Source organism: Acromyrmex echinatior, chromosome 12 (genome assembly GCF_024713525.1).
Source record: "Acromyrmex echinatior isolate Ae372 chromosome 12, ASM2471352v2, whole genome shotgun sequence".
In the NCBI taxonomy this organism is placed as follows: domain Eukaryota; kingdom Metazoa; phylum Arthropoda; class Insecta; order Hymenoptera; family Formicidae; genus Acromyrmex; species Acromyrmex echinatior.
In genome coordinates, this window is record NC_141863.1 from 6040775 (window position 1) to 6066226 (window position 25452).

The 25452-nt window shown below is 33.5% G+C and overlaps 2 protein-coding genes across 3 annotated transcripts in view; one reads left to right on the forward strand and one right to left on the reverse strand.

The window, feature by feature from the left end:
- The window catches only part of LOC105149533 (hypothetical protein), a 183232-nt gene that overhangs the window by 129451 nt on the left and 28329 nt on the right, over positions 1-25452 (reverse strand). The gene's annotated exons all lie outside the window — the stretch shown is intronic.
- Positions 1-25452, forward strand: part of LOC105149537 (lost and found) — a 222557-nt gene that overhangs the window by 112798 nt on the left and 84307 nt on the right. The window contains exons 1-2 of one of the 2 annotated variants that reach the window (XM_087412015.1): positions 747-6551; positions 22851-23074. In XM_087412015.1, the coding sequence (XP_087268141.1) occupies positions 6461-6551; positions 22851-23074 (315 nt within the window). In that variant the 5' untranslated portion in view covers positions 747-6460. Of the gene's footprint in view, positions 1-746; positions 6552-22850; positions 23075-25452 lie in introns of those variants that run through there. The other variant, XM_087412014.1, reaches the window with a different exon arrangement.

Genomic DNA, 25452 nt, shown 5'->3' on the forward strand with positions numbered 1-25452 from the left:
TTTTCACGATATTTCATATTTAAATAATAGTGCATAAAATACATTGTTATATGGTATTTCGATTCGGAAAAAAAATACTTCTAATCATTACTGTTTGTAATTAATCATTTAAAATTTCATTATTATCTTCGATTTTTTTTCTAAACTGAAATAAAAACGACAAAATTTCCTCCATTTCCACGAACTACGAGAGAAGAGCAATCTTTAGTAAATCGCTCTAATGTCGCGATTTTTCCCACCCCTGGTACACGATAAGTTTAACCGTTCCTGAGAGATCTAAAGAAGAACAAGGAAGGAGTAAAAGAAGAAGAGGAAACGTAAAGAAGCACGAAGTAAATGTCCGGCTATTTCGCGAACGCGCAATTGTTTAAATGGTGTGCCATTAGAAACGCGTCCGTGCAGTCTTTAGAAGAGACGAAGATCCCGAGATCATACGTGTCGGATATGTGTTATCCACGTCGCCGCAGCTTTCTTCTTGCGATTTCCATTTTAATTAATTTTCGTTCCGGTCGCGCAGAAGGTGGGCTTGGTATGCAGCTTTTCTCTATGTTCATAGTCAATTATATAAATTGTGGCAGAACCAAAACTGTGCGATTAAATGTAAAATTGATTCAACAACTTAAAAAATTATTATAGATAATCACGATTATAATAATATTAATAATAAATAATTTAATTTAATTCACAAAATTAATTAATTTCAAATATTAATTTAATTCAAATAAGCGAAGAAAACAATATATTCGGTCAAAGCTGATTTGGTGTCTAATAATATTTTTACAATATATTAATATGAATGTTTACAATTTCCCAGTTCAAGCGAATTGCGTCGATTATTTGATTATTTATTGATTTTTTACCATCAATAATGCTATAAACTGCTTGTTAAATTGATTTATGATATTACGTTCTCCAGCTTTAATTTAAAACTGTGTTTCAAGACAAATAATTAGCACGCAATTAATTGTTCAAGCTAAACTAAAAATTATAAAATCACATAAAAATATTATTAAGCATCAAAATAAAGCTTTAAACAAATATGGCCAAATATCCTTCGCTTATTTGTACTAAATTTCTCAGTCGAGCTTTTACTTGCTATTGTTTATTAATTAAATTATTTAGCTAATTATTCAGGTTAATAATAATAAGATAAGAATTGTATAAATTTTGTAAATATTTAATAATTTTTCTTCGTGACGAAAGTACAGCTTTCGAGCATTATTTTGTCTTCAAGGCAGTATTTCTTAGGATAGCCTAAATCTCGAGATAAATTTATCAAAAAAGTATTTCAGGATGAACATTTTTTCTGATTACAATCCTGATCTCGCCGCTTTGCCATTTCACCAGGTCATAATTTACGTCGCAATCTGGTTACCAAAAGAAGATATGAGAAAATCGTACGTTATTCGCTATTGCTTCTGTGTCCAGTTAATTGAGACTGAGATTAATTAATCAATAAATTGGAGCTAATTCGAACAGAGAGTGCGAGCGTCGCGTGGCTGCATTCTTCCGAGTGCACATCCACCGTATAATTCAGCAAAACGAAATTTCGCGTTGCAACGTCCGATTTAATGCCTCGTTGCAAAACTACCCGAGGCGATAGAGAGAGAGTTCGCTTTAATACTGAGATACTAATTTAAAGCGTTGCTATTAAAATACGTAACGCTGTAAGCTTTTTTTCAACGTACGCGAAAAGCCGTCGCGCGATGAAAACTAGATTGAGAAATATGATAAAAGAGAGAAAAGACCTGTTAATAAGTGGCGCTTCAAAAGCGTAATAAAACGTTTGCGGATTATGTAAAAGAGATTTTTACGGTCGCTGATATGTATAGCGGTATGAAATGAACGCAGAGTGAGAGAAACAAAATGATGTGGAATGAATGACGAAGAAATATAAAATTTTGTAGAAGTGTCAAGACAATTTCCGCAGTCGTGATATCAATTAATTATTACAATGCTTCTTAAAATTTACATTATCAATAAACAACAAAATCTTTATTGTTAAGAAAATTTGTATATTATTAAAAAATTATTAAAAAATATATAAATGATATTATTAGAAAAAATAGTTAATTTTGTGTTAATATATAATAATTAAATCTATATTGGAAAAAATATTACTAATGTAACTATTGCTACAAATCCCATATTTATAAAATGTTAGATTAAACGGGCAATATTTTATGTATTTTATTATTTTGGCTGTTGAGGGTTTCCCGATGTAGTCTGAAATCGTAGTATCGATTTAACCCTTTGACTACCTACGATATACCGTCGTGTCATCGCTTCACGACATCGCGATGGATATATGATGGACACGTCGTATGTTATCGATTTTTCTCGCTCGTATGACGCTGCGGTATGACGACCTGCGGAACTGGAAGTTGTGGCATTGTAATAGTTGGCGGGATTTTATTGACTGGAATGTGCCTTCATCATTCGTTGATTTATGCGATGGTGTAATCATCGAGATTGTCACAATAATGCTATTCCGTTTGCTAATCATCTTTACATAATGATTCCTTTAATGTATCAAACAATTATCTCGTAATTGAAAATTATGTTAAAGCAATAAATACGCATTGAAAGCTTTATAAAACATTGTAAATTTTGATATGCAATAAATATAATTTACGTGAGAGAAACTATAAATTCTTCCAATGTCTTTTAATATAAATCTGTCAATAACACTGTGAAACACAGTTTTTCAATACAAGAGTGAAGTTATTTCCGATGTACAATACTTTTACACGCTGAACACAAATCCGTTGGCAAAAGTTGGCTGTCAATTTTTATAAAAAATATCGAAAAATCAAAAAATGACGATTTTGAGAGTTTGCAAGACGTTACAGTAGCGGCAATTAAATTTTTTACCTAATTTCATTAATGCCACATGAAAGAATCGAGTTTTAACTTTAAAATGCATTTTAAATAGAAATGACTATTCATATTCGTGTCGCAAAAAAGATTAAATTTTGTTCCACAATGTAATTAAGAGCTAAATAAATTATTCAACGTGAACTTTTTTATCAACTTTATACAGGATAAACATTTTAAAAATATAACCAAAGCTTTCTAGTTTTATGTCAACTACATGAAAAAATATATATGTATGTCAAAACTATGTATGATAAAATAGCACCACTTTTTCTTCAGCGATTGTCAATAATGATATAAAATATTAACATTTTCATCACTTGAAATGGTTTCTATATTATTCTGAAGTCTTTTATAAAAATAGTACCTCACCGAGAGGAAATCGATCATGGAATTATCTATGAACTTCCACACTTTTCACATTAGATTAAATCCCATTTGTGCGAGCGCGCGAATGGGATTTTCTCATTGCTCTCTATATCTGATCGCAAACTCCAAAAATTTGTGTGAAAAATTCACCCTACCAATTCCGAAGGAAAATTACACGATCGAACTTCATAGCAACAATCATCGCGGAATATTTTTCGCGGAGTTTTTTTCCGAGAGCACTTTCGGAATGGTGAGAATCGACTGGTCGCTAGACAATAACTCATTCTTATAAAATGAGATTTATTACGACGACTTTTCGCACCTCCTTAGTTTTCCGCAGACGACTTCTTAATCTCGTCACCTTGCCCGTTACTCCGTCTACCGACGGAGGGTGATCTAATTTTTTCCGCCCAAAAGGAAAGGGTTTTAATCGCTCGTCGCTTGATGGTTAACTGAAAGATATTTAAATTATTTTTTTCATCGACTATAAGTTGTTACTTATGTAAGTTTAATTATCTCTATACACTGTTAGAAATGTTTATGAATTGACAATACCCTTACAATAAAAATGTGCAGTAAATTTACAAACAAATGTAACGTTTTGCTGTAATTTTACAATATTTGTAACTTTACAATAGAAATTTGTTGTAAATTTACAAAATTAACGTGCCACGTATGCGTATTAGAGATTTGCATATACTTTACCACAAAATATTATTGTAATTTCACAATATAACTATTTAAATTCACAGCACATTTTGTTGAATAAAAAACTTCCAACACTTTTGGAAGTTTACAACAGAAATTTCTTACAGTGAATGTAATCTTTTGATTAATTATTATATGTACAGTAAATACACATAAATTTTATCATGTTTTCAAAAAGTATTAAATAAATCCATAATATATATTTTTCGTAATTAATAATAAGTGTGACAATAACTAAATTATACTTCATATCTCTGGAACAGCAGTCGTTTTGATAAAAATTTAGCTTCTGTGAACAATATTTTTATCTATAGAACTTTTTAAGTATTACAATCCACGAAACAAAATGCACACAAAAATATACAAAAGAATGATTTTGACGAAAAATTTAAAAGTTTGCTGAACATCTGAAAATAATTCTGTTAGACCATCAAAAAAATTTTATTGGAAACTGATCTGGACACTTGTTAGAATATCAAAATTTTTTTCTAGCGTTGCTCAACATTTTTTAGTTTCTAACCAAATTATTTTGATGGTACAACAAAATTATTTTCACATGTGTGTGTATCCAAAAAATTTTAAATCTTTCAGCAAAATCGTTCTTTCCGTGTATATAAAAAAAAAATTCACATATTTTCTTTCTTCGATAATCGATTTTTCTTACACATGTCCCACATTCTATTATACTATCCACAATGTAATATCGGCTATTTCAATTTTCTTATATTTATAACGCGCAGTCAAGATTTTTCCCGTAGATATCGACGAGAACGCTGCGAAAGTGCACCTGGCACTTTGACGGTTCCCTTCTTTAGTCAACTTCACGGTTCGACGCCGAGGTATTATAACTTCGTATGCGCCAACAATCCGCATTCGCTTCCAAATCTACGCAAACTTCTCCGCGTGCCGAGCGGTGAGACTCGCGAGTTACGCGGTCAAGATTTGCAATTCTTCCACTTTTCTGCCATCCGACCCACCCGAGGGTCCACGACGAATTCTAAATTTCCTCGAAATTGAATGCGACGAGGAAGTTCGTCGCGATTTCGCAGCTTTCGCGACCGCAGCGCGGGAACGTGTAACCGGCATTGTAACTTCCGTATGCAGCATCTGGTTCCACCGGAGGAGCACATTGCGCTCGGTTATGGTTGCGCGACGATATTTAGAACGTCGGGATAACACGCGTCGAAGTTTAAGTTGAAGTTACTCGCTGACACTCGTAGGTATCCGTTTTCCTACGTGAACTCATGAATTCACGTCTCGGAATGAGATTATAATTTATGTAACTAGTAACTACACTAAATTCATAAAACCGTATGCTTTCATCTTTTGCAACGCTCGCGAATGCATCGTACAAACGATGTTAATCCTCTGAAATTAATCCTCTCATTTCAGATTTTTTTTTTTCAGATATGACTAATAGAATATTTCAACGAAACTTTACATTTTTAAATAACTTTTCCAATTCTGTCAGTTTGATTTAGATGTGTGCACATAAATATATTTATGTTTATATATTTATATAATATATTTTCACTTGCTTTTGTTTCGATCAATTAATTATCAATTCTCCGTACAATAAAATTCTTATATTTGGAAATGTTACATAAAATAGCTACAAAATTTAAACACGAGATTTTTAATTTTGATATTATTTTCAATATTATTATAATATTTAACTTATCAGAATTTGTCAATACATATAAAGATTAAAAATATATTTCTCCACCAAAGTAGACATTAATAATTATGTAATTATATCACGGAGCATTTAAAGTAGCTTAATAATGTCTCCGATAAAAATGTCCAACAAAAAAAAAGAGAGATACGCAAGCTTAATACCTTAATCTGCAATTGCATATCTGATTATATCACGTTTCTCTGGGTGAACAATGTCGAATCAAACAATCTCATTTGGGATTCTCTCTTGTATCCCCAAGCCAATCGTCATCATCACTTCCGTCCGCATTTTCCGGGCAGCGTGTTCCGCGGTACGTTTTCGCGCGTCCGCGTTACGACGTAGCGTAATCCGGTCGAAAAGCCGGTTACGCTCGTCCTCATTAACTCGCCTCAACAATGAGCGTGAGTGTCGGCGTAGTACGTCCTTTCAACCCCCGTCGACATCCACACCCTTCTCGAGGTTCATAGGGCGCACGCGCGAACTCCGTCCCCGCTTCTCCTTCTTTCTCTCTTCCCCTCTCCCTCTCTCACCCTCTGTTTCTCTTCTTCGCTTCAACGTCGACAACGACGACTACGACGATTACGTCGACGACGGGGAACGATGTGTGTGGGGGTGGTTCGCGCGTAAAATCGCACCGAGCGGAGGCGCTCAGTCGCGCGGGACACGTCGCGGGGTGCGGTTGCTTCGTCGTGGTGGTTCGTCACACCGGGTGGTACGTGCGTGCGTGCGTGCAAAGAGGGGAAAAAGACGACGACCCTATCTGTGCCTTTCGCGCGGGGGTGGTGTGGACGATGTGCGCGTGCCGATAACGATAAGGCCGCCGCAGGGATGTGCCTAGCGGGGGGCACTCGAGCCCTCCTGCTCTTGGCGCTCGTGCTGTGCCAGCGTGCTGGCTGCGTCGATGGCAAGAATGACAACTGTGAGTACGCGTCTCGTGTCTCTTATCGATATAACTTCAAGGAGGATCGTAATGTTGGACGAGGGATGGGATACTCGAGCGCGATGTGGCTCGAATGCTTTTATAATTGTACGATAAAGCGCGTCTTCTTTAATCTTCACAGATGTTCGTTGATCTGACGTTGATCTCGGATACCGTACGCGACTGTAATTGTGGGGATCTTTGATCGAATGTATCGAATTAATTTTATACTGGAGTATAAAATTTAAATGAAAGTTTAAATTTAAGTTTAAGTTTAAAATTTAAATAAAAGTTATAACACACAGTTCTGATTCATTTTATCTTTAAGTGGGTAAGTGAGGGTGGCCACAACAGGTATAGTTATCTTTAAAACTTTGTGTTGAAAAAGAAAAATAAAAAGTATTGCCCACAAGATTCATTATTTTTACATTTTTTTATCTCATAAGGATAATTAATGTAACTTTGACTATATTTAATATGTTATTGATATATTAATGTATATTATCAGTAAAAAATGACTATAGAATGAAATTATTTTAGGGAATGTTCCAAGCATCTATTACCAACTTGCGCATCTCTTAGTTACCTTAAAGTTTCTTTACTAATTGTGCGTGACATTAATTACTTTCGCTTAAATGTATTAAAATAGTAGAAATTAATTAATTACAAACAATTTATAATAAAATGATACAATTACGAACGTCACATCATATTAAATAATAAGATAAATATGACAAACAGAAAAATATAAGGTTATCAGTAAGGTGGCTTCAGATGACGTGGGCTAATATATGTCAACATTGTGTGTAGCAAACATTATACACATACACACGCATATGATGTGCATAATTATCATGCATATTTAGCGAATGTGCATAAAGTTGGCGTATCATTAGCCATGTGGTTTATAACTGTCTTTAGATATACGAGTGTGATATTGCAAATATTATACAATACAATTAATGCGGAACAAGTATATTATAATATTACGCAACACGCAGTGTTTTTTATTATACTGACGTTACACAAACGATTATTTGTCTAATGTCATTGAGCGCGTAAAATGCGCGACTTCTAACATTATTGCGTTAATGCGTGATTCATGGATGGATTTCCATCTAATCTATAATTGACCTGTTTTGAAAAAATATAATTGGCCTCCTATATTTCAAAAATTATTGCTCGGAATGAAAAATGGCAACCACTTTTAACTTATTTTTTCGAGAACTTTCTTGCTATGATATTTTGATTCGCGAATTTCCGGACACCCTGTATATATATATATATATATGTATAAACTATCCGCAGAAAATATTTAAAATGTTTAAGTTAAGTCTACAGTCACACACTTTAATTTAACTAGCCTCATGCACTTGTCGACATTATCCCAAAATGCCGGAAAATGCGATTACGGATTACTCTTGCGATCTAAACTTTCTATTTTTATCTTGTAAGATTAAAGTTACAGATACCATAGTATCTTGTGAATTTAAGCCGATTTGAGAATATTATAGACCATAAGCCGCTTTCATCAGCTCCTTTAAAATGGCCGCGACACAAAAGCAGGATATCCCCTGCGGGACATCGCATGGTACATCCCCATCCATCGGTGTCATTCGCTTCTCGATATCGAGGCAAGAATTCGAGATGGTATCTGAAAATTTATCATTGCTCTCGATAACCGCGGATAACGTGCGTCGCACAATAAAATCGTCTCGTGCTATAAAATCGAAACGAGAATTCGTGTCACGGATTATCGGCGTGGCGCGTCGCGGTTTTACGAGAGGGAAAGAGAGAGACGACGGGTCAAGAGATATTTCTGCCGCTGATTCGCTCGCTTTTCAGCATCAACGTATGCTAAAAAACACGATTTACGCACGTCGTACGACACATCGCATCAGATTGCCTAACGTTATCGGTGTGCACCACATAAATCATGTCTCTCTTTCGAATCCTCGAATTCCATCGCCGTTTATCTACCTATATTTAGAACACTAAGAGCAATATCGAATTTAATTCGCATAAGTTATAATAAAATCGAGTTTTCACATTTTCTATCGAGAGGAGCTTTCTTTATACTTGTTTCACTCAATGAGCAAATAACTTGCGAATAAATTATTCAAATAGAAAAGTTTCGTTAAATCAATTTTTTACAAAGTTGTTTCTTCCGTAATCGGGTAGACAGGTACAACCGAGTATTATTTCCCGTTTCTGAAAGGAAGAAAGGATTTCGCGGAATCCCTTTTGGAAACGGTGAATTGGCCGTATAAAATATCATCTTTTTCTCTCCTTTCGTTCTTCTGTAAAATTTACTCTTTACGGCTTATGTCTGTAACATTCTCACCGTCTTCACGCCCGAAACCTCATCCGCGACTTCGTGCGGAAAGTGGGCTGCACTCGTATTCGCTGCAAAGAAGGAAAAGTTGTCTTAATGCATTAGGGACATATGTGTCTTGCGTTACTTGCGCTGGGCGCACCTCGGTTTCTACTTGGGATTGGTAAAGTTTACGACACCGTGGCGAGAATCGATCCTATCACGACGAATACACCAGCTAGCACGAACGTCCACCATATATTTGTCCGCGTATGCAGGATTGCCACAAAACTCAGGAAATCAGGGAAATGTCAGGGAAGTTGAAAACGGTCAAGGAAAAAACGGTCGGGGAAACATCGGAGAATTTTGCGGAGTTTTCTAGAAAATATAAATTCTTGGTTTTATGGAAATTTGATACGAGTATATCACACCTACACAGTTTTAGAATACTACATGTCAAAAAAATGACTTGGCAATAACAGCTAAATTTTAACAGCTGAATCAAATTTAGCTGTAAGATCTACCGCCTTAGTGTCATTACTAAGCTCTGACTATTACAGATAAAAAACAGTCACTGTGGCATGAAACTTTATTAGTTGAAATTAAAAGCATACATTAGTACAGGCAGTTAAAAAGACACCGAAAAATTGTATTCTTGAAAAATGTATTTAATATTTCCTCTGAATAGATATAAGAATATTTCCTCTTAAATTAATGATATATTATTGATTTGCGAAGGCGATCATCGCTTCACGCGGTTTTTGACGATGTTCTCCTTAAAATCATACAACTTTTGTCTGAAACATTTTTCTCTAAAGTGTATTGTTCAAGAGATATTTGAGATCACCGTTTAAAATAGGACATCCTGTACATTATATTAAGAATATACAGGATGATAAAAATTTAGATGATTTTTCTCTTAAATTAAGAGGATCGTTTTGGCGCTTATTTCAGAGGAAAACATATTACACGTAAGTGGGATATTCATTTTTTCGGTGCACCTAAAAGTTCTACAGTAAAAGATAAAGTAGCATTCAGCTAAATGTCTCTAGCAGCAAAAATTTGTTGCTACAGTACGTACATAAGTGCAAATAGCTAATAAATTTAGCTTGAGCAGCAACAGCAGTCCCAATTTTAAAGACACATTTTAGCTACCACAGCTCCTATCCTTTTTTTCCGTGCAGTTTAATGGTTAAATGCAAGTGGTGTCAGTAACATTAACAGTAATTTACATTACTATTAAATTGTTTTGTCAACCAAATGTTTAATGGTTTCCAAATCAATACGAAAATGCATAAAGTTTCAAAATGTTATTGGAAGTCAGAAAATCTAAGATGAGGAATTTGTGGCAACTCTAGTATGGATAATTCTCTTTACGTCAATCAAACTGCATGATGCAAAATTATTCAGTATACTTATATCTTAAATTTCATTTCATATCCAAATGAACTTTGAAGGATTTGACAAACTCCTAGAGTTTTTACGTTAATTAATTGTATATTATAACTAATAATAGAGGATATAAAATACAATAAGCGTGTTATGAAATGTGATAATTCGCGTAGATACATGAACAATCTTTCTCTGTTAATTTAATAACTAAATTCAATTTGAGATTAACAAGCTATTATATTAACATATATATGCGTAATACCATAGAATATTTAATGGAACGCATTAGATAAAATAATGACGTATTAATCTATTATTGAGTCACTTAAAGCTAGATGTTATAATTTGAATTTTATATTAGTGTAATAATTATAATAAATATAATATAACAAATGCCTTACAGAAGAATTTAAGGCTTTGTTTTAATAAGAAAGATGATAGAAATCAAAAATAGAAAGTATGACTTCAATTTTTACCACTCAAGCAGGATTCGTGAGAAATGGAGATGCAGCTTGAATTAAACGTCGCCATTTCCTGTTCATAAGTTTGTACTTTGCGAAAAGTCTGGGGTCGAGAGCTCTTTCCGAAACGTCGATACTCCGGGCGCGGCGACGCGGATTAAGTGCCATTTCTACGCAACGGTGAGTCGCCGTGTAGCGAATTTTTACGACCTGGTCGCGACCCCGGTTTCGCGTACTCAAAACACGAATATCATTTGCCTTTTTAGTGGTCTGGCATATAATTTTGGAGCAACCGCCGCGACGAAGAATTTTTACGGTCGCATGTTCGAATCTCTCTCATTCGCCCCGCGATTTCATTAGATGCGAATTCCGGCGTCGAGATTTTAGCATTTCATAGTCCACAAAATATTTGATCGAACCAATGCGGAAATCGAGATATGTACGCACGTATTTACGGACATGTCATAAATACTGAAATATTTGTAAAATATGGAATGCCTAATTATTTTGATATGGACTAATCGCGAACATTGCAGAATCCATACCGGCGGAAGAATCTCTCATTATGGCAAAATTTGAAATGACAGTACCTTTCTATAGATTTTAATTGAGGTATATTTTGTAGACAAAAAATATATGATAACGTGATACAATTTAGGACATGGTGATACAATTCTGAAAAGAATAAAATTTGAATCCAATTTTTGAGGTTTGGTAATTTTCTCATTATATGTAGAGAATGCTGAAACGTACCACATAGAAAAAAATCAATCCTAAACTTAGAAAATAGGATTCAAATGTTACTTCGTTCCAAATTGCACCATATTCGAAATTCTATTTTCTTATTCTGTTATTATAATTATAATTATTATTTTCGATGATACATGTTAATAATAGAAAACATTTAATCTTTAAAACACAGAGTCAAAGCAATTGCAGCTCATTAAAGTATCTCTTAAAATATTAATAGAATATATTATTGTTCAGTTATGGTACCATTTAATGAAATGATTTATGAAATCATAGCACTAATCTTCAGAGAAGACGGGGGTTTATTTTTCAAATTTATGGCTTTTCTTTGAGTAAGATTTGTTATAATTCAATTTTAGCGTATTTCTTGCCTCAATATATAACACTATTTTTTATTTTATAATGACTTTCACGTTTTTATAATATTTTTATAATCCCCTTTATAATAATTTTCTGTAAAAGTTCAAACGAAGGAAAAGAAAAAGAAACTATATATATATATATATATATACTACTGAATTTTCTCCAATTCGTATGATAAATCAGGTTAACGGTTTTAAAATGTTTATGTCCTTAAATTTTGAATTTTTTAAAATAAAGATAAAAATAAATTTACGCTTTTAGTTAAACTTATAAAAAACAATCTACCTTTTATTCTTTTTCTTATTAATTTAAATTATGTTATATGTTATGTATACATGTAAATGTCTGCAGTGTGTTGAGTTTGGGTCCGTGAAGCTCAAATGATTGTGGATCAGTCATCTCTATGGAAAAGGCGCGGCAAGGACAGAGAACAGTCGCGGTCCGTAGATAAACTTTTAAGAGTGTCTGCGTTATTTATATATGTGTCGATAGCATTGTTTCCGAATAACCTCTTATATCTCGGTGGATAAAATTGCAAAGAAAACTTAGCGGAGTGCTAGCGAGCTTTTGCGATGAAACGCCTATGGAACGTAATGCTTTTTTCGTGTCAATGCGAAAGAAAACACTTATCATAAGATAAGTTTAGATTTATTCTAGAAAAAAAAGGGAGTAACTTTACGCTGTAATACATGCGGGCTGTAAATTACTCGTTCGGTGAAATAATTTCAATGACAGTATTCTTCAATTAATGCATAATTTTTTACTATCGTGTTTCCCCAACAAGATTTCTATTAAAAATATAAATGCGAAAACGAGATAAAATCTTACGCAAAATAAAATCTTTGTACAAAATTATTCTTTGTTATTTAAAAGATGGGGCTTTGAGCTGTCATAACGAAATTCACACAAAAAAATTTACTGATTAAAATTCGATATTACACGTAAGTAATAATGGAAAAAGTTGAATATAAAATTTCTAGATTCCCGTCAGTCAAAAGTCATTTAAAAATAATTTTTTACTTTCTGATATAAGGCTAAAAAATTAAGATCCACGTCTAATATATATATCAATCGTTCATTTTTCTCAGATTTCGCGTAAATTGACATCGTTCCCATTCGAGAGGAAAGCTCACGTTAATTTTTATCAAGAGTGTCAAGAAAGGAAAGATTACGGCAATTTCTAACGACGAGAGACACAGCAGCCGGTGACGTGAAATTTATCGAGCATAAGTAAAAATTTGCATTTGCTTCGCACGAAGAAGAAAATAAATGGAGGCCGGGCACGACTGTAAAAATGGCGACGCGACCTCCATCACGGGGGAAAGATACAGATAATATCGCGCGCGTATTCGTGCGAGAAAACTTTTGCGATGCGCCGGAGCTTCTCCAAGTGCTCGGAGCAAAGTGCTTGGAACTTAATATGATAGCGCTCGGTTGGCGCTCAGACGAGCCGTGGTGCGCTCGAAGAGAGTAATATTGATCGACGGAGCGGGCTTACATCGTGCCAGAAGGGAGAGAGAGAAAGACAGAAAGAGAGAGGAGGCGAGAGAGAAAGGAAACCGGGCTGAAGGGGTGGAGGGTGCACACTGGGTACAAGAGGGAGGGTCGCGTTGGATGGTGGCATACGAGAAGGGGTGGTTGCCAGAGGGTCGTAGGGCCGACGCGCACCATCGTGACCAAAGGGTCTCCTTCTCTCTTGACGTCATTCGTCTCTCTCTCTCTCTCTCTCTCTCTCTCTCTCTCTCTCTCTGTCTCTCTCTGCTTCTCCCTTCTCACCCCTCTCTCTCTCTCATTCTCTATCTCTCTCCATCTCATTCTCTTTTACTCGCTTTCTCTTCCTCTCCCACACCTCTCGTTTCACTTCCCTGTCGCTCGCGAAATCCGCTCACTCTTCTCGTCCCGCGTCCTGGCTCGTTTCGCACGCGACTTCACGTGAAATTTGAAACTTCGTGGTGACATTACACGGCGCGATCCATCGGACAACAGATCGAAAATTGCGGATCGATATTTGCAACGCAAACAGACGCGCTTCCAAATGACCACTTTGTCGATTCTATGATGAGCATTTATTGGCGTTTATCGGGAAATACGGCGGTATTAAAAAAAAAAAAAAAAAAAAATTCTGAAGTTTACGCGAGCAAACTAGCCACGCAAGATTAATTTCGCGTGCACGACAAATTTAACGAGTTGAAGCGATGTATAAATCCAATAACGAACGATTATACAAGAAAAAATTATTAGGAACAGGAACATTCTATATTAAAGTTTTTACTGTACATCAAACTACCGCAGGACAAAGTTAGATTGTGGGGGGTAACTTTAACTGCGAAGTTGAACAAAAATTACGATATCGTTTAATATCGAGAAAAGTTGATTGCTAGTTTCAATTTTGTTCTGTTCTGAAAAATTTCTGCTACTTGTCGATTAATTTTTTTTGCGCGTTATTAATTATTTTTAAAACAGTTTTTTAATTTGATATAAATGTCCACTTGTGATTCAATCTCAATGTCAATATCTTTTTAATGACAGGTTCTTCGATCTTTTGAGCCGACCTTTTCTTAACAAATATTTGAAGGGGATGTAATAGCGAAGATATTTAACATCGGAGATTAAACTCATCTCAACGAATTAAGTTTCAAGGGTGCACATAGATAACGGAACTTCCTTTCTTTGTCAATTTCAAGTCGAAATTGAATTTCTGCGTGTGCACTTCTTATTCCTTTTCAGAGAACAGAGAGAGCAAATAGTAATTATATTTATTATGCAGGCTGATTCTTGGATGTTTCAATAAACGATCTGTCTCGAAAGTTTCCTCAAATCGTCAAAGAAGTAATTATAAATAGCGTATAATTAATTTTGTTTTATTATCCTGTTCCTATCTTTTAATTTATCTCGTTTATTTACATGAATCTAAGGGTTAAAGATGTATTACATATATTCTTTAACAAAATTATGAAAAAAGTTACAGATTTTTCTATTTGTATTTTTAAAAATAATATAAAAAATCTAGCGACAATTTAAAATAGATCAAAAATTCAATATAAAGTGGACACGTTTAAAAAAAACCAATAAAATAAGAAATTTTTTATTTAAACTATAAAACTGTATTAAATATAATGATCTAATTATTGAACTATTTCAAATGCATATAACGTTCTTTTCTATACGGAAAGTATAAATTTCTAATTCCGGTCACTTTTTACAGAGACAACTTTAACCTCCAACTGTAGCTATGAAAAAGCTACATCTAAGTTCTAAAGTGTCCTATTTAAAGTACAAAATGCAAATGAACCTCCACTTTACCGTTGATAGAGGAGAAGATTCAAAGTTTTTACTTGCAGTTTTTTTACTTACAGTTTAGAACCTCGTAGCGATCGTACAGATTGTACACTGTTAGACATCAAAGCAGCAATGGTAACCAAATCCCTTTGGTTAAATAACATTTCGTTATTTTTAACTTTTATGTGTGTCAAAATGTAAATTAATCCCTTTCTGTAGTTTCAAACTAAATAATATTCATATTAACGTATGCACTTAGTAAGTCATGAACTAAATTTAAATGAAATTTAATACATTTTCTTGAATTAAATTATTTAACATCATTGTTTTAGTTAAATTAATTCTGTACGACATTATTATTAATGCTATAATTATACAACATAATTATTACGATATGTTGAGTAGGAAGCAATGATGACCTACATAGAAATGATTAAAAACAATTCCAATTGGACATATAATTTGACATTATGAATTGAATACTATTGATATTTCATATATACAACCGTAATTTCCTAAATTTTCGCATTGGATTCAAATGTTATAGTCGAGAGTTAATTCTGAATTATCCTAGCGAGCTATTTGTGAAGCGGACGTGATAGTAATAAGTGTATATGATACAGGTAAAGTAACTGTCCTTATTAGTGTTTTTCTATTTAAATAAGCCATTTAAAAACTAGCATAAATAAATAAGAGAAAAGATATTTTTGTAAATTTAAATTATTAATGTATACAATATTAAAAATAGTAATGTACTTTTCAACTATTAAAGTAATATTTTCTAAAAGAGACATCAATTTAAAGAAATTTATAGATCCAATAATATCGCAAGATTTTAAGTTTGTTCTCATTAGCATGTCCTATTGAAGCTAAGAACGTTGTGTTATAAATGTATTAAAATTGTAAGTATAATTAAAATAATAATTTATTATAACATTAATTTAAACGATTAATTCACATCTATTATCTGTTTTAGTAATTATACGTTAAAATGTGGAGACACATAAATTGGGAATACATTAATAAATCCATCGCCCCTTAAAGGGACACACTAATAGGGACAAAAACATTCTCTTTATTTTTATTAAAAACATTATAAAACATTAACATTTTTCAGATTGAAAAAAGATTATAAGAAAAAGGAATAATTGAAAAATCGATATTAATTTCAAGCAGACACAATTGAAGCTACAATTTTTAATAACTAATTCAGTAACGAGCAAGTTTAAAAAACACTAATGGGGACAGTTACTTTAGGTTAAACTAGCGGAAAGAAGACTGTTCCGTTTGATGATTGCGAGATGTAACACGCACGTGGCATTTCGACGACGTATCGTCACTTTGCCACTACCTTATTTACACCAGCGTCGTGTGACCGCCGGCGGAAATGGCACACCTTTATCTTCACGAGAATCTTTGCGAGAGACTCGCTCCGAAAATGTTCTCGCTTCGGATGCGAACAGTCCATCGGCAGCTGCGAAGGGCGCGCCGTGCGGAAAACTATCTTTCGTTGCGAAACGAGCGGAAACTTTTCAATCGAGTTTCTTGTTCGGGGCGGTGACGATGCCGCGTCTTCTCTTATCCCCGCGTAGAGCGACCTCGTTACGAGCTTTTTATTTTCGTCCCTTCGTTCCCGTGGCTCGTCCAGCCGGAACGAATCGGCGAAGAAATCTCGATCGCGGTGAAGCTCAACCGAGTCGAACAGATCTCCTCATGCTTTTCTGAGCGCGGAATGCCTTGCACAAATTGTTCCGTCTAATACAAATCGTTAAAATTCGATCAAAATTCCATAACATCCAATACACAGGACATAATTCGCTTCCTTACTTCAAAAGTAACACAACTCAAAAAATTAAGTTTCATGGAGAGAGAAAAGAGGAAGACTATTTTTCAAAATATTGGTAAAAAGAATATATTCTTAATGTCATTAAATGTCATTTTTTATTATTTTCATTTTACAATCCTTAAGAAATCATTATTTTTAAGTTTATTGATTTTGATGATTTTTTTTTAAAGAACTTTTTTTAAATTTTGACGATTTTTAGTTTTTTAATAATGTTAAATTAGTTTATTTTTGATGAATGTTTATTTTAACTTATGATAATAATTAGAAAATCACGTTTTTTGAGTTGTATCACTTTTGAGAACGATATGTTATCTAAAAGATACACATGAATTCTGAAGTGCAAAATTAATGCACTGTTCATTTTTGGATTTTTGAAGGCTCAAAATAATTATTTATTTTCAATGAAAATTACAAATTATACATCTAAAAATTTTATTTTGATGAAAAGGATAATTTAAAATTTAATATGAGCATTCATTTCGGAAATTTCTATGATAAAGCAAATTTTCATTTTAAATGGAATCGTAATATAAGGTAGAAGATACGAAGATACAACCTCGGAATTATTCGTGGGACATCGTGACACGCTTTATCGAATTACTCACTGGAGTAATCAAAACTGATTGTTCTTGAATTGAAATACAATATCGGATAATTACGGTTAATTTATTATATCTCTAAATGTAACTTTTCTCTTGCGATATGTGTATAGCAATAATCAAGTATTCTATAGTAGTAAAAATTGGCAATTAAACGCATATTCTATGTTCACCGCTTGATGAATAATAAATAAAACAGTGCAGCGAGACAGTATTATTTCGCAGACTCTGACATTCAAATCCAATATTCAATATACCTGAAAAATAATAATAGAACGAAGTTGTCGTCACCAAGAAAATCGCGATTTTATGATCCTAAGAAATTCAAAATGTAAAACAATTCAATTGAAATGACTAATTATGGATGTATTACACGTGTATATTCTCTGTAAAAAATGATTAGAATTGGAAATTTATAATTTCCATATCAAAATAAATATTATACTGTTCCAATTATAAACGATCAATATACGATCCAAAATACGATCAATATTTAATATTTCATAATATAATTTTATACTGTAAAAAAATTTTTTATTTTATCTTAATTAGATTTTTAAAATATAGTTACTTTTTATTGAAATTATAAATGATTTTTGATCTAGATTCTGAATCCACTTTTTATCATACTTTCAAATATAGTAAAGAAAATGAGTAATTTTTCATACCTATATTTTGTTAAAAAAAACCGTATAATCTTTAATTCTTTGACACCAATAAATCAGCGCATATAAAATATTGCAAATTACGGAATTAGATTAAAAAAAAATATATCTACTTTTTATTGAATAAACGATTTTTTCATTCAGATTCTAAATTCTCGCCGAGCTTTTTGTGTATTACCTACTCTTAAATACAATATAGAAAATTGTTAATTAACATAATCATCCTTAATTCTTTGACGCTAATAATCAGCTAATAATATAAAATTTCTTATATAAAACATCGCGAATTGCGGAGTTGAGACCGCATTCTAGAATTGTAGTCTAATATCTAAATGTAGACAATTTGGCAAAATTCTTACCTCATCGAGCATAATAGACTAAAGTTAATCGTGGCTGCATTGAGATCGAATCGAGCCATTATCTCGACAGTGCGAATCAATCGGTTACCAATCGGTCGAATAATTCGACTCGCTCCGTTTACTGATCAGAATGTGCATTAAGCTCTCGAGCATTTAAACGGCTACACGAGTCGGTGAATCGGTTCTTCGACGAGAAACTGTAAATGATTAAGTGCAGCAGGACGCGCGTTCTTGATCGTTGCCCATCTGAATAGACGCTTCCTATTGAGGAACGTAATCGCTTTAGAGCTGACCGAGCGTTGGTCAAGCGTTCTAATATGAGTGTTTTCCATGGATCCACCGAGAATAGAATGTTTCAATACAAATCCGATTGAACGTATATCTCAAGGATATATACTTTGAAATTAAAAATTTTAAGAAAATATTAAAAAGATAAGAAAAATCTCAAAGAATATAATCTATTAATTGTCCTGAATATAATATTTATATTTAATTCTCTCTCTTTTCATAAAATGCTAATTCTAATAAGCTTAAGAAAATTCCATCTATGTTATTTTCATCTTTAGAGACATTGAAATCTTGTCGAAAATCTTCAAGGAACAATTTATAGATATTTCGTCTATAGTGAATCATCTTTCGTATAAGAGAAGTTTGAGAGTTGGAACTTCTTGCTACAATATAAAGTTACTTATTCACTAAATTCGCTAAATCATGGTTGTCTGAGAAAATAGTTCTTCCTCGGATATTCTCACTGTTCCTACAAAATTTATGTTCTCTAAAACTGATCCTGAACTCGACGAAGATTTGTGTCTTTCGTACTTGTTTTTCTGATCTCTAAGCCCCCTCCCCCGGATATCGAATTTTGTCTCTTTAAGACGTCAGTTTTGCTCTATTGCACAAAAGGCCTTTTGTGAATCTTCCGAGTTTCAAACGTTCAAATATATCTAGACGACAGAAAGTTTCAGCTTACTCCAATATTAAGGTAATGGCGCTTTTGTGCCCCCTCGAAATGCTCGACTCAGCAGAATGGAATATGCATGTTGCAATTATCGGACGAATCTTCAATTCATCGCGTAGTTACAAAAATAGCGATGTTTGTCGATACGGAAGAAGTATTGCACATCGGTTCTCGATTCATGTGTGATCGGGGATACAGGCTCAAGAGGCATATCGACGGTGGCCTCTATATCGTCGATTCGGAATGCCACCTGCGCGTGCCATAATACATTACTTAACATCGAGTCACGTTTTTCCTGTTCACCCGCCTTGCTCAGATGTGCAACGCAATGTACGTGTTCGACAAACGGGTGGCGGCGCGAAGGCGTGAGGAAGACTCGTAAAATTTCATACCAATAGCCATAAAACTTAACTGCTTGACGGAGTTGTTATTACACCAAGTAGCAGCTCAGTAAAACACATTTATACAATACATTTATATAGTATAAGCCATGTTATGTATAATATACAATATTACGCCGTCGCAAATGTGTCGTAAAAAATGAGGACTCAACTTGGCGAAATCTCGAGAGATGCGTTAACACATACTCTTAAGATAAATTTTTCAAATAGTCTAAAGCAATTTATATGTATATGTTCACAATTCCTAATAACTGAACTCGTAATGACCGAATAATAGCATTCGTAGGAGTATTCAGAATTTTGAGAGACAGCAAAAATTTATATGAAATATAAGTAAACCACCTAGAAGAGCCTCTGCGATTATTAGTGCATAAATAATATTTTTATAAAATATAATTCGATACGAATGTATTTATCGACTTTACAACTTTGGATTTGAGTCCTCTTCACTTCTGTATTAAAGAAGACTCAAATCCAGAGTTGAAACGTTTGCAAAGTTAACTTCATTGATATAAATATTGATATAAATACATTCCAATTGTTTGCAAATTTTATCTTATCACCTTATAAATATGTTATTTGCGCTTTAACAATCGCGGAGGTTCTTACGGACTTATTTAGTTATATTTGATTTATTCATGAAACCGCAAAACCATGTATTTAATTTTACTAAAGTATTATCTATGTTAAAGTCTCAGTTGTCTTGGAGGATTTTTAGCGATCTTTTTTAGAAAGAAAGGTTTTGCTGAAGTATCTAAAAAGCTAACCTATAGATCTGAAAATAATTTTGTTGGACTATTCAATGAAATAATTATGCAAACGCTTAAACATTGATGATAATACTGCAAAAAATTTTAACATTCTAGCATTCAGTTTACGCGATCTACATAATTATTTTAATGGTGCAAACAAAATTATTTTTATATCTGTATCTAGTCAACAGTTAGCATTATTAATATTAGTTACATTTTTAGATACTTTAGTAAAACTGTTCTTTTCGTGTACGAATAAAAATGTGATCCGCGCATTGGCCAATTAGCATTAAATTTTTTGTCGTAAAATGATTTTTATAATTTAATTGTTTCTTCTTGTCAAAATTTAGAGAATTTCCTGCCTTCCTTACGTACACCTATGATTAATTATTAATAACACAATCGCGGCCATATTAACACGGTGCTCGATAGCATTCATCGCTTTTCGTTTATCTCGTAGTCGCATCTTGCCGATGGGATGGCTGGTAAATTATTATTATGTATTGCAATTGATCACGCGCGTTGCAATGCTGAATTTCCCGCGGTTGTTTATTTGCCGCACATTCACATTCTCTCTACACGACCGAAAATGCGGCGGGCTGACGCAACGACCGTTTTGCAAGCTGCATTTTAGCCGGGTGCGAGTAAACGCATGCGTCACGGGACCGCGGGTCTTGGGAGTAAGTAATTTCAATGTTGCACAGAGCCCAGCTGCAAAGGGATGGTAATGGGTTGGGGAAACAAGGGGAAAGCGGAAGACTGCGAGACGAAGACGCGAGCGCAAAGTTCCAGAACCTGCAACCTCTGTTGCCTGTCCCGAAATATGTTACGGCATAATGTCGGGAAACTGCAGCGATCGCAATATCGTCTTAGCCTGGGACAAAGTGCGTCTGTAACTTATTTCGCGACTGCGTTGACTGCCGACTGTCGTGCATTCGTTATCATTCGTTTTAAATGCAAATCCGCAACTCTGCCAGCTGAAATCGCGCTAGCATTGTGAGCTATTTGTACGAGGCGTGTCATCCGCATGCAAAAGTGGAATTTTTGAGCACTGACCTAGAAAAACATGATTTTCATCTTCGTAAGCGCGGTTTTTAAAGCGAGCGTAATGGAGCAAAAGTGCGATTGCATGTTTGTTTCATTCCATCGAGATTAAAGCGCGAAATTGCAGCCCACCAAAACGTTAACTTTCATATTGTTTTTTTTAATTTTTGAAAACACCAAATTGTGTTAATTTAATGTTATTATTTTTCTACATTTTATTTTCAAGCAGTTCAAACTTACTTAATAGAAACAGAAATAATAATAAATGCAAAACTATTTCTATTTCTACAAAAAATTACGATTATGATATACAATATTTCGGAAATCATGTATACTGTTAGATAATACTATAATCAAGAGAATAATAGGGAACCTAAATCTTTGAGGTAAATAATTTCGTTATCTTTAACTTTTATAGATGTCAAAATGTAAATCGATCCATTTTTGTGATTAAATCGCAAAGTAAACAGCTAAATGTACGCAAATAAACGGTAAATAATAAAATAAATTAAGTTAATACATTTCTTGAGTTAGATTATTTATAATTTCATTATTTTAGATAAATTAATAACATATCGAGTAGGAGCAGTGACCTATAGAAATGATTAAAAATAACTCAAATTGAGTATAATTTGACATTATTAATTTAACAATCTGTATACATGGAAAAATCATTTTTGCTGAAGGATCTATAAATTTAATTAAATATAGATCTAAAAATAATTCTGTTAGATCATCAATACAATTATGTAGAATGACATAAAACGAGTGTCAATATTTTGCATGAATATTGCTAATCGTGCTTAAATGTCTAACTCAATTATTTTGACATTTCAACAGAATTATTTTCAGATCTGTATCTAGCCAAATTTTTAGATACTATAACCGTTCTTTCCATGCAGGCCCTAAAAAGTCTTGCATATATTAAAAATTTATGCTGAACTTTCTACAATACATTATATTTCGTGTTCACGTTTACATGATTTGATGTATGACAATAATGTGGAGAACATTGATCGTAAAGATATTTATGTATATAATGTATCGAATTTTTTCTAGTATTGCGAATAAATTAGATCGATTAACTCTCTTCCATCTGTTTCCGTTTTCTTACAGACCAGATGAGCGACATCTGCAAGAAATACTTCCTGCGGGATCTCTACAGGAAGATAGACGGCGCCGTTCTTACCTCACAAAATGAGAGGGATCTCGATTGCGCCATTACTTTCCAGACTCACAGCATCCTCCAGCGGTTTATGCTCCGATTCGATCAGCTGCAGTTAGACTGCAACGACCATCTCTACATCTACGATGGTGCGCACGCGGTCGGCAGTTACAAGGTAAGTCGCCACTATGAAATCCACCACGTGTGTGTGTGCCGAAGGGTATTATCGAGAGCACAGAGTGCTCGGTTCTACGGCCTTCGTGGCGAATTATCGCGGAGGCCGTTTCGATAAGAGGCCCATCTCACGTTCCCTTAATGATTTCGATCGAGAGGATAACGGACACATACAAAAGGAATAAATTCAGAAAAAATTAATGGAGAGAAAGGAGATGAAATTCAAAAGGGATTGGGATTTATATAGTTTCGGTGAATCGAGATTTCGGTGTCACCGTACAAAAATAGTCTCCATACATATTCATTCGCAGCGATGAAGATCGAAAAACTGACTTGTACATACATTTTCCCTTCACCGGCGATATCGAAAATTGAACGCGCGAAGATTATCCGATTTTGAAATTCTATTGCCACGTAATATTACATGGAGAGATTTAATTTACATTATTATATTATGATTATCGCAGAGATATACATTGCTGATTATTCGAGGGGTGCAAAACGCGCCGATATCGCAATTTGCGCAACTTCTCCCATCGGGTATAGCCCGTTAATGCGCGAATAAATATTTCTGGTCGCGGGGCTGGATTTGAACGATGTAGTTTCACTTAACAAAGTGCGAAAAGTTAATTTGAGTAACTAGAGTAAACGAACGAGTAACTGGTTGACATGAGATCGCCTCGAGATGCAGAAATCAGGTCAAGGCGAGGTCGAGATGATATTCGCGATATCGTACAAAGTATATTCTTATGTAAAATAGACGAAAATCATTAATGCGCGGCCGTGACAATCGTCCTGTCGATCCGGTTTTTAGATTACTCACCTTGAGGTTTCTCAACGCAAATTGACGTAAGCGAACTGTTAGTACTGATTAAAATCTTTTTATTATTCTCTTAGTTAGTCAATACTTACAGTTCCTAGAAAAATAAAATAAATAAAACTAATTAAATAAGAGAAATCCTATATTTGGTCAAAGCGAATCTTGGTGCTCAAACATTTCTGTGAATCTATATACATATCTGATTTTACAAATCATGCACGTCAAAATCTTTTTCGATCTTGAACTGTGTTATAAGCAGAACCAGTAATATCACTTATTAAATTCAAAAGTAATTTACTAATAAGCATCTTTACAAAATTATTAATAATCTTATGTTAATTTAAAATTCTACGAATTTATTGTAAAAAATATTGTCTCAGATAAATAAAATTATTGCAAAGTGTGCCAAATGTTAATAAAAATAAAGATTAATTCTATTAGTTAAAGATTAATTCTATTACGCAGCTGCTTTGCCTAATGGATTTAATACGTTAATGAGCGAATTGTTTCATAATGGATACATTAAATATTCGAACGACACAGACAAACGATGCAAGTACACAAGGATATTATTTTTCAATTAATTCACGATGAATTTGCCTGCAAAGCAAGTTCTATACAAGAGTTAATTATTAAGCTACTTAATGCTATATAGCACGAAAGTGTTTAAAGGATCAACTGGGAACCATTAAAACGCGGCAATTTGTGCTAAAATTGCTGCGTAGCTCGTGTTTCAACTAGAAATTGCAGACGGTATTAAACGTGCTAATACACGGTGTCATACGAATTTGTCTCGTCATCAAAGCGAAAACAAAAATTCATAAATAAAAAACTATATCATTCAGAGTTAATATTAACTTTTATTTCCATTGCTATTTGCTATTTTCAAGCGCGTATGTATGTATTATGATATTTTTAGATAGTAATTATTTTTAGACACTTTTCCACTGGCGAGGCGCTTGTGTTTTACGTAATATACTCATTCTCGACGAAACATATATGAAAATATAAAGAGTGATGGTTAACTACACGCGAGACCACTTTTTACGTTTGTAAAAAATTCCTTCCTTGCAGTAAACTAAATCGACTGAATATGCAGAAAAGGTTTTATCGTGTTTTAAAAGAATAAAGTGGTTTCTAGGTACTGAGAATATAAAGCTGTCAGAATCATAATTTTTATTATTATTAAAGATATCAAAGATATGAATAATTAATACTTCAAACAAAATGAATATTTCCTTTGTAATCGACATTACATTTTTAATCGATTAATATTTATATTTCATACACTAATATCTTGTTATCTATATTAGTGTAAAATATTTACATTATTTAATTATATTATTATTGCTTAAGAAAAGGTTAAGAATAGATATATGTATTATATAATTCAAAATTACATTCAATGCAAGATGAATTCTACTGTAGTTTTTTTCTATTGGATAGGATATGAAGGAAGATAGAGAATTTAAGAATTATCCTTCATTTTCAATTAATGTGATAGTATAAGGACGAAGATACTGAATATTTCAGTGACTGAAAAAAGATCTGGCAGCAAA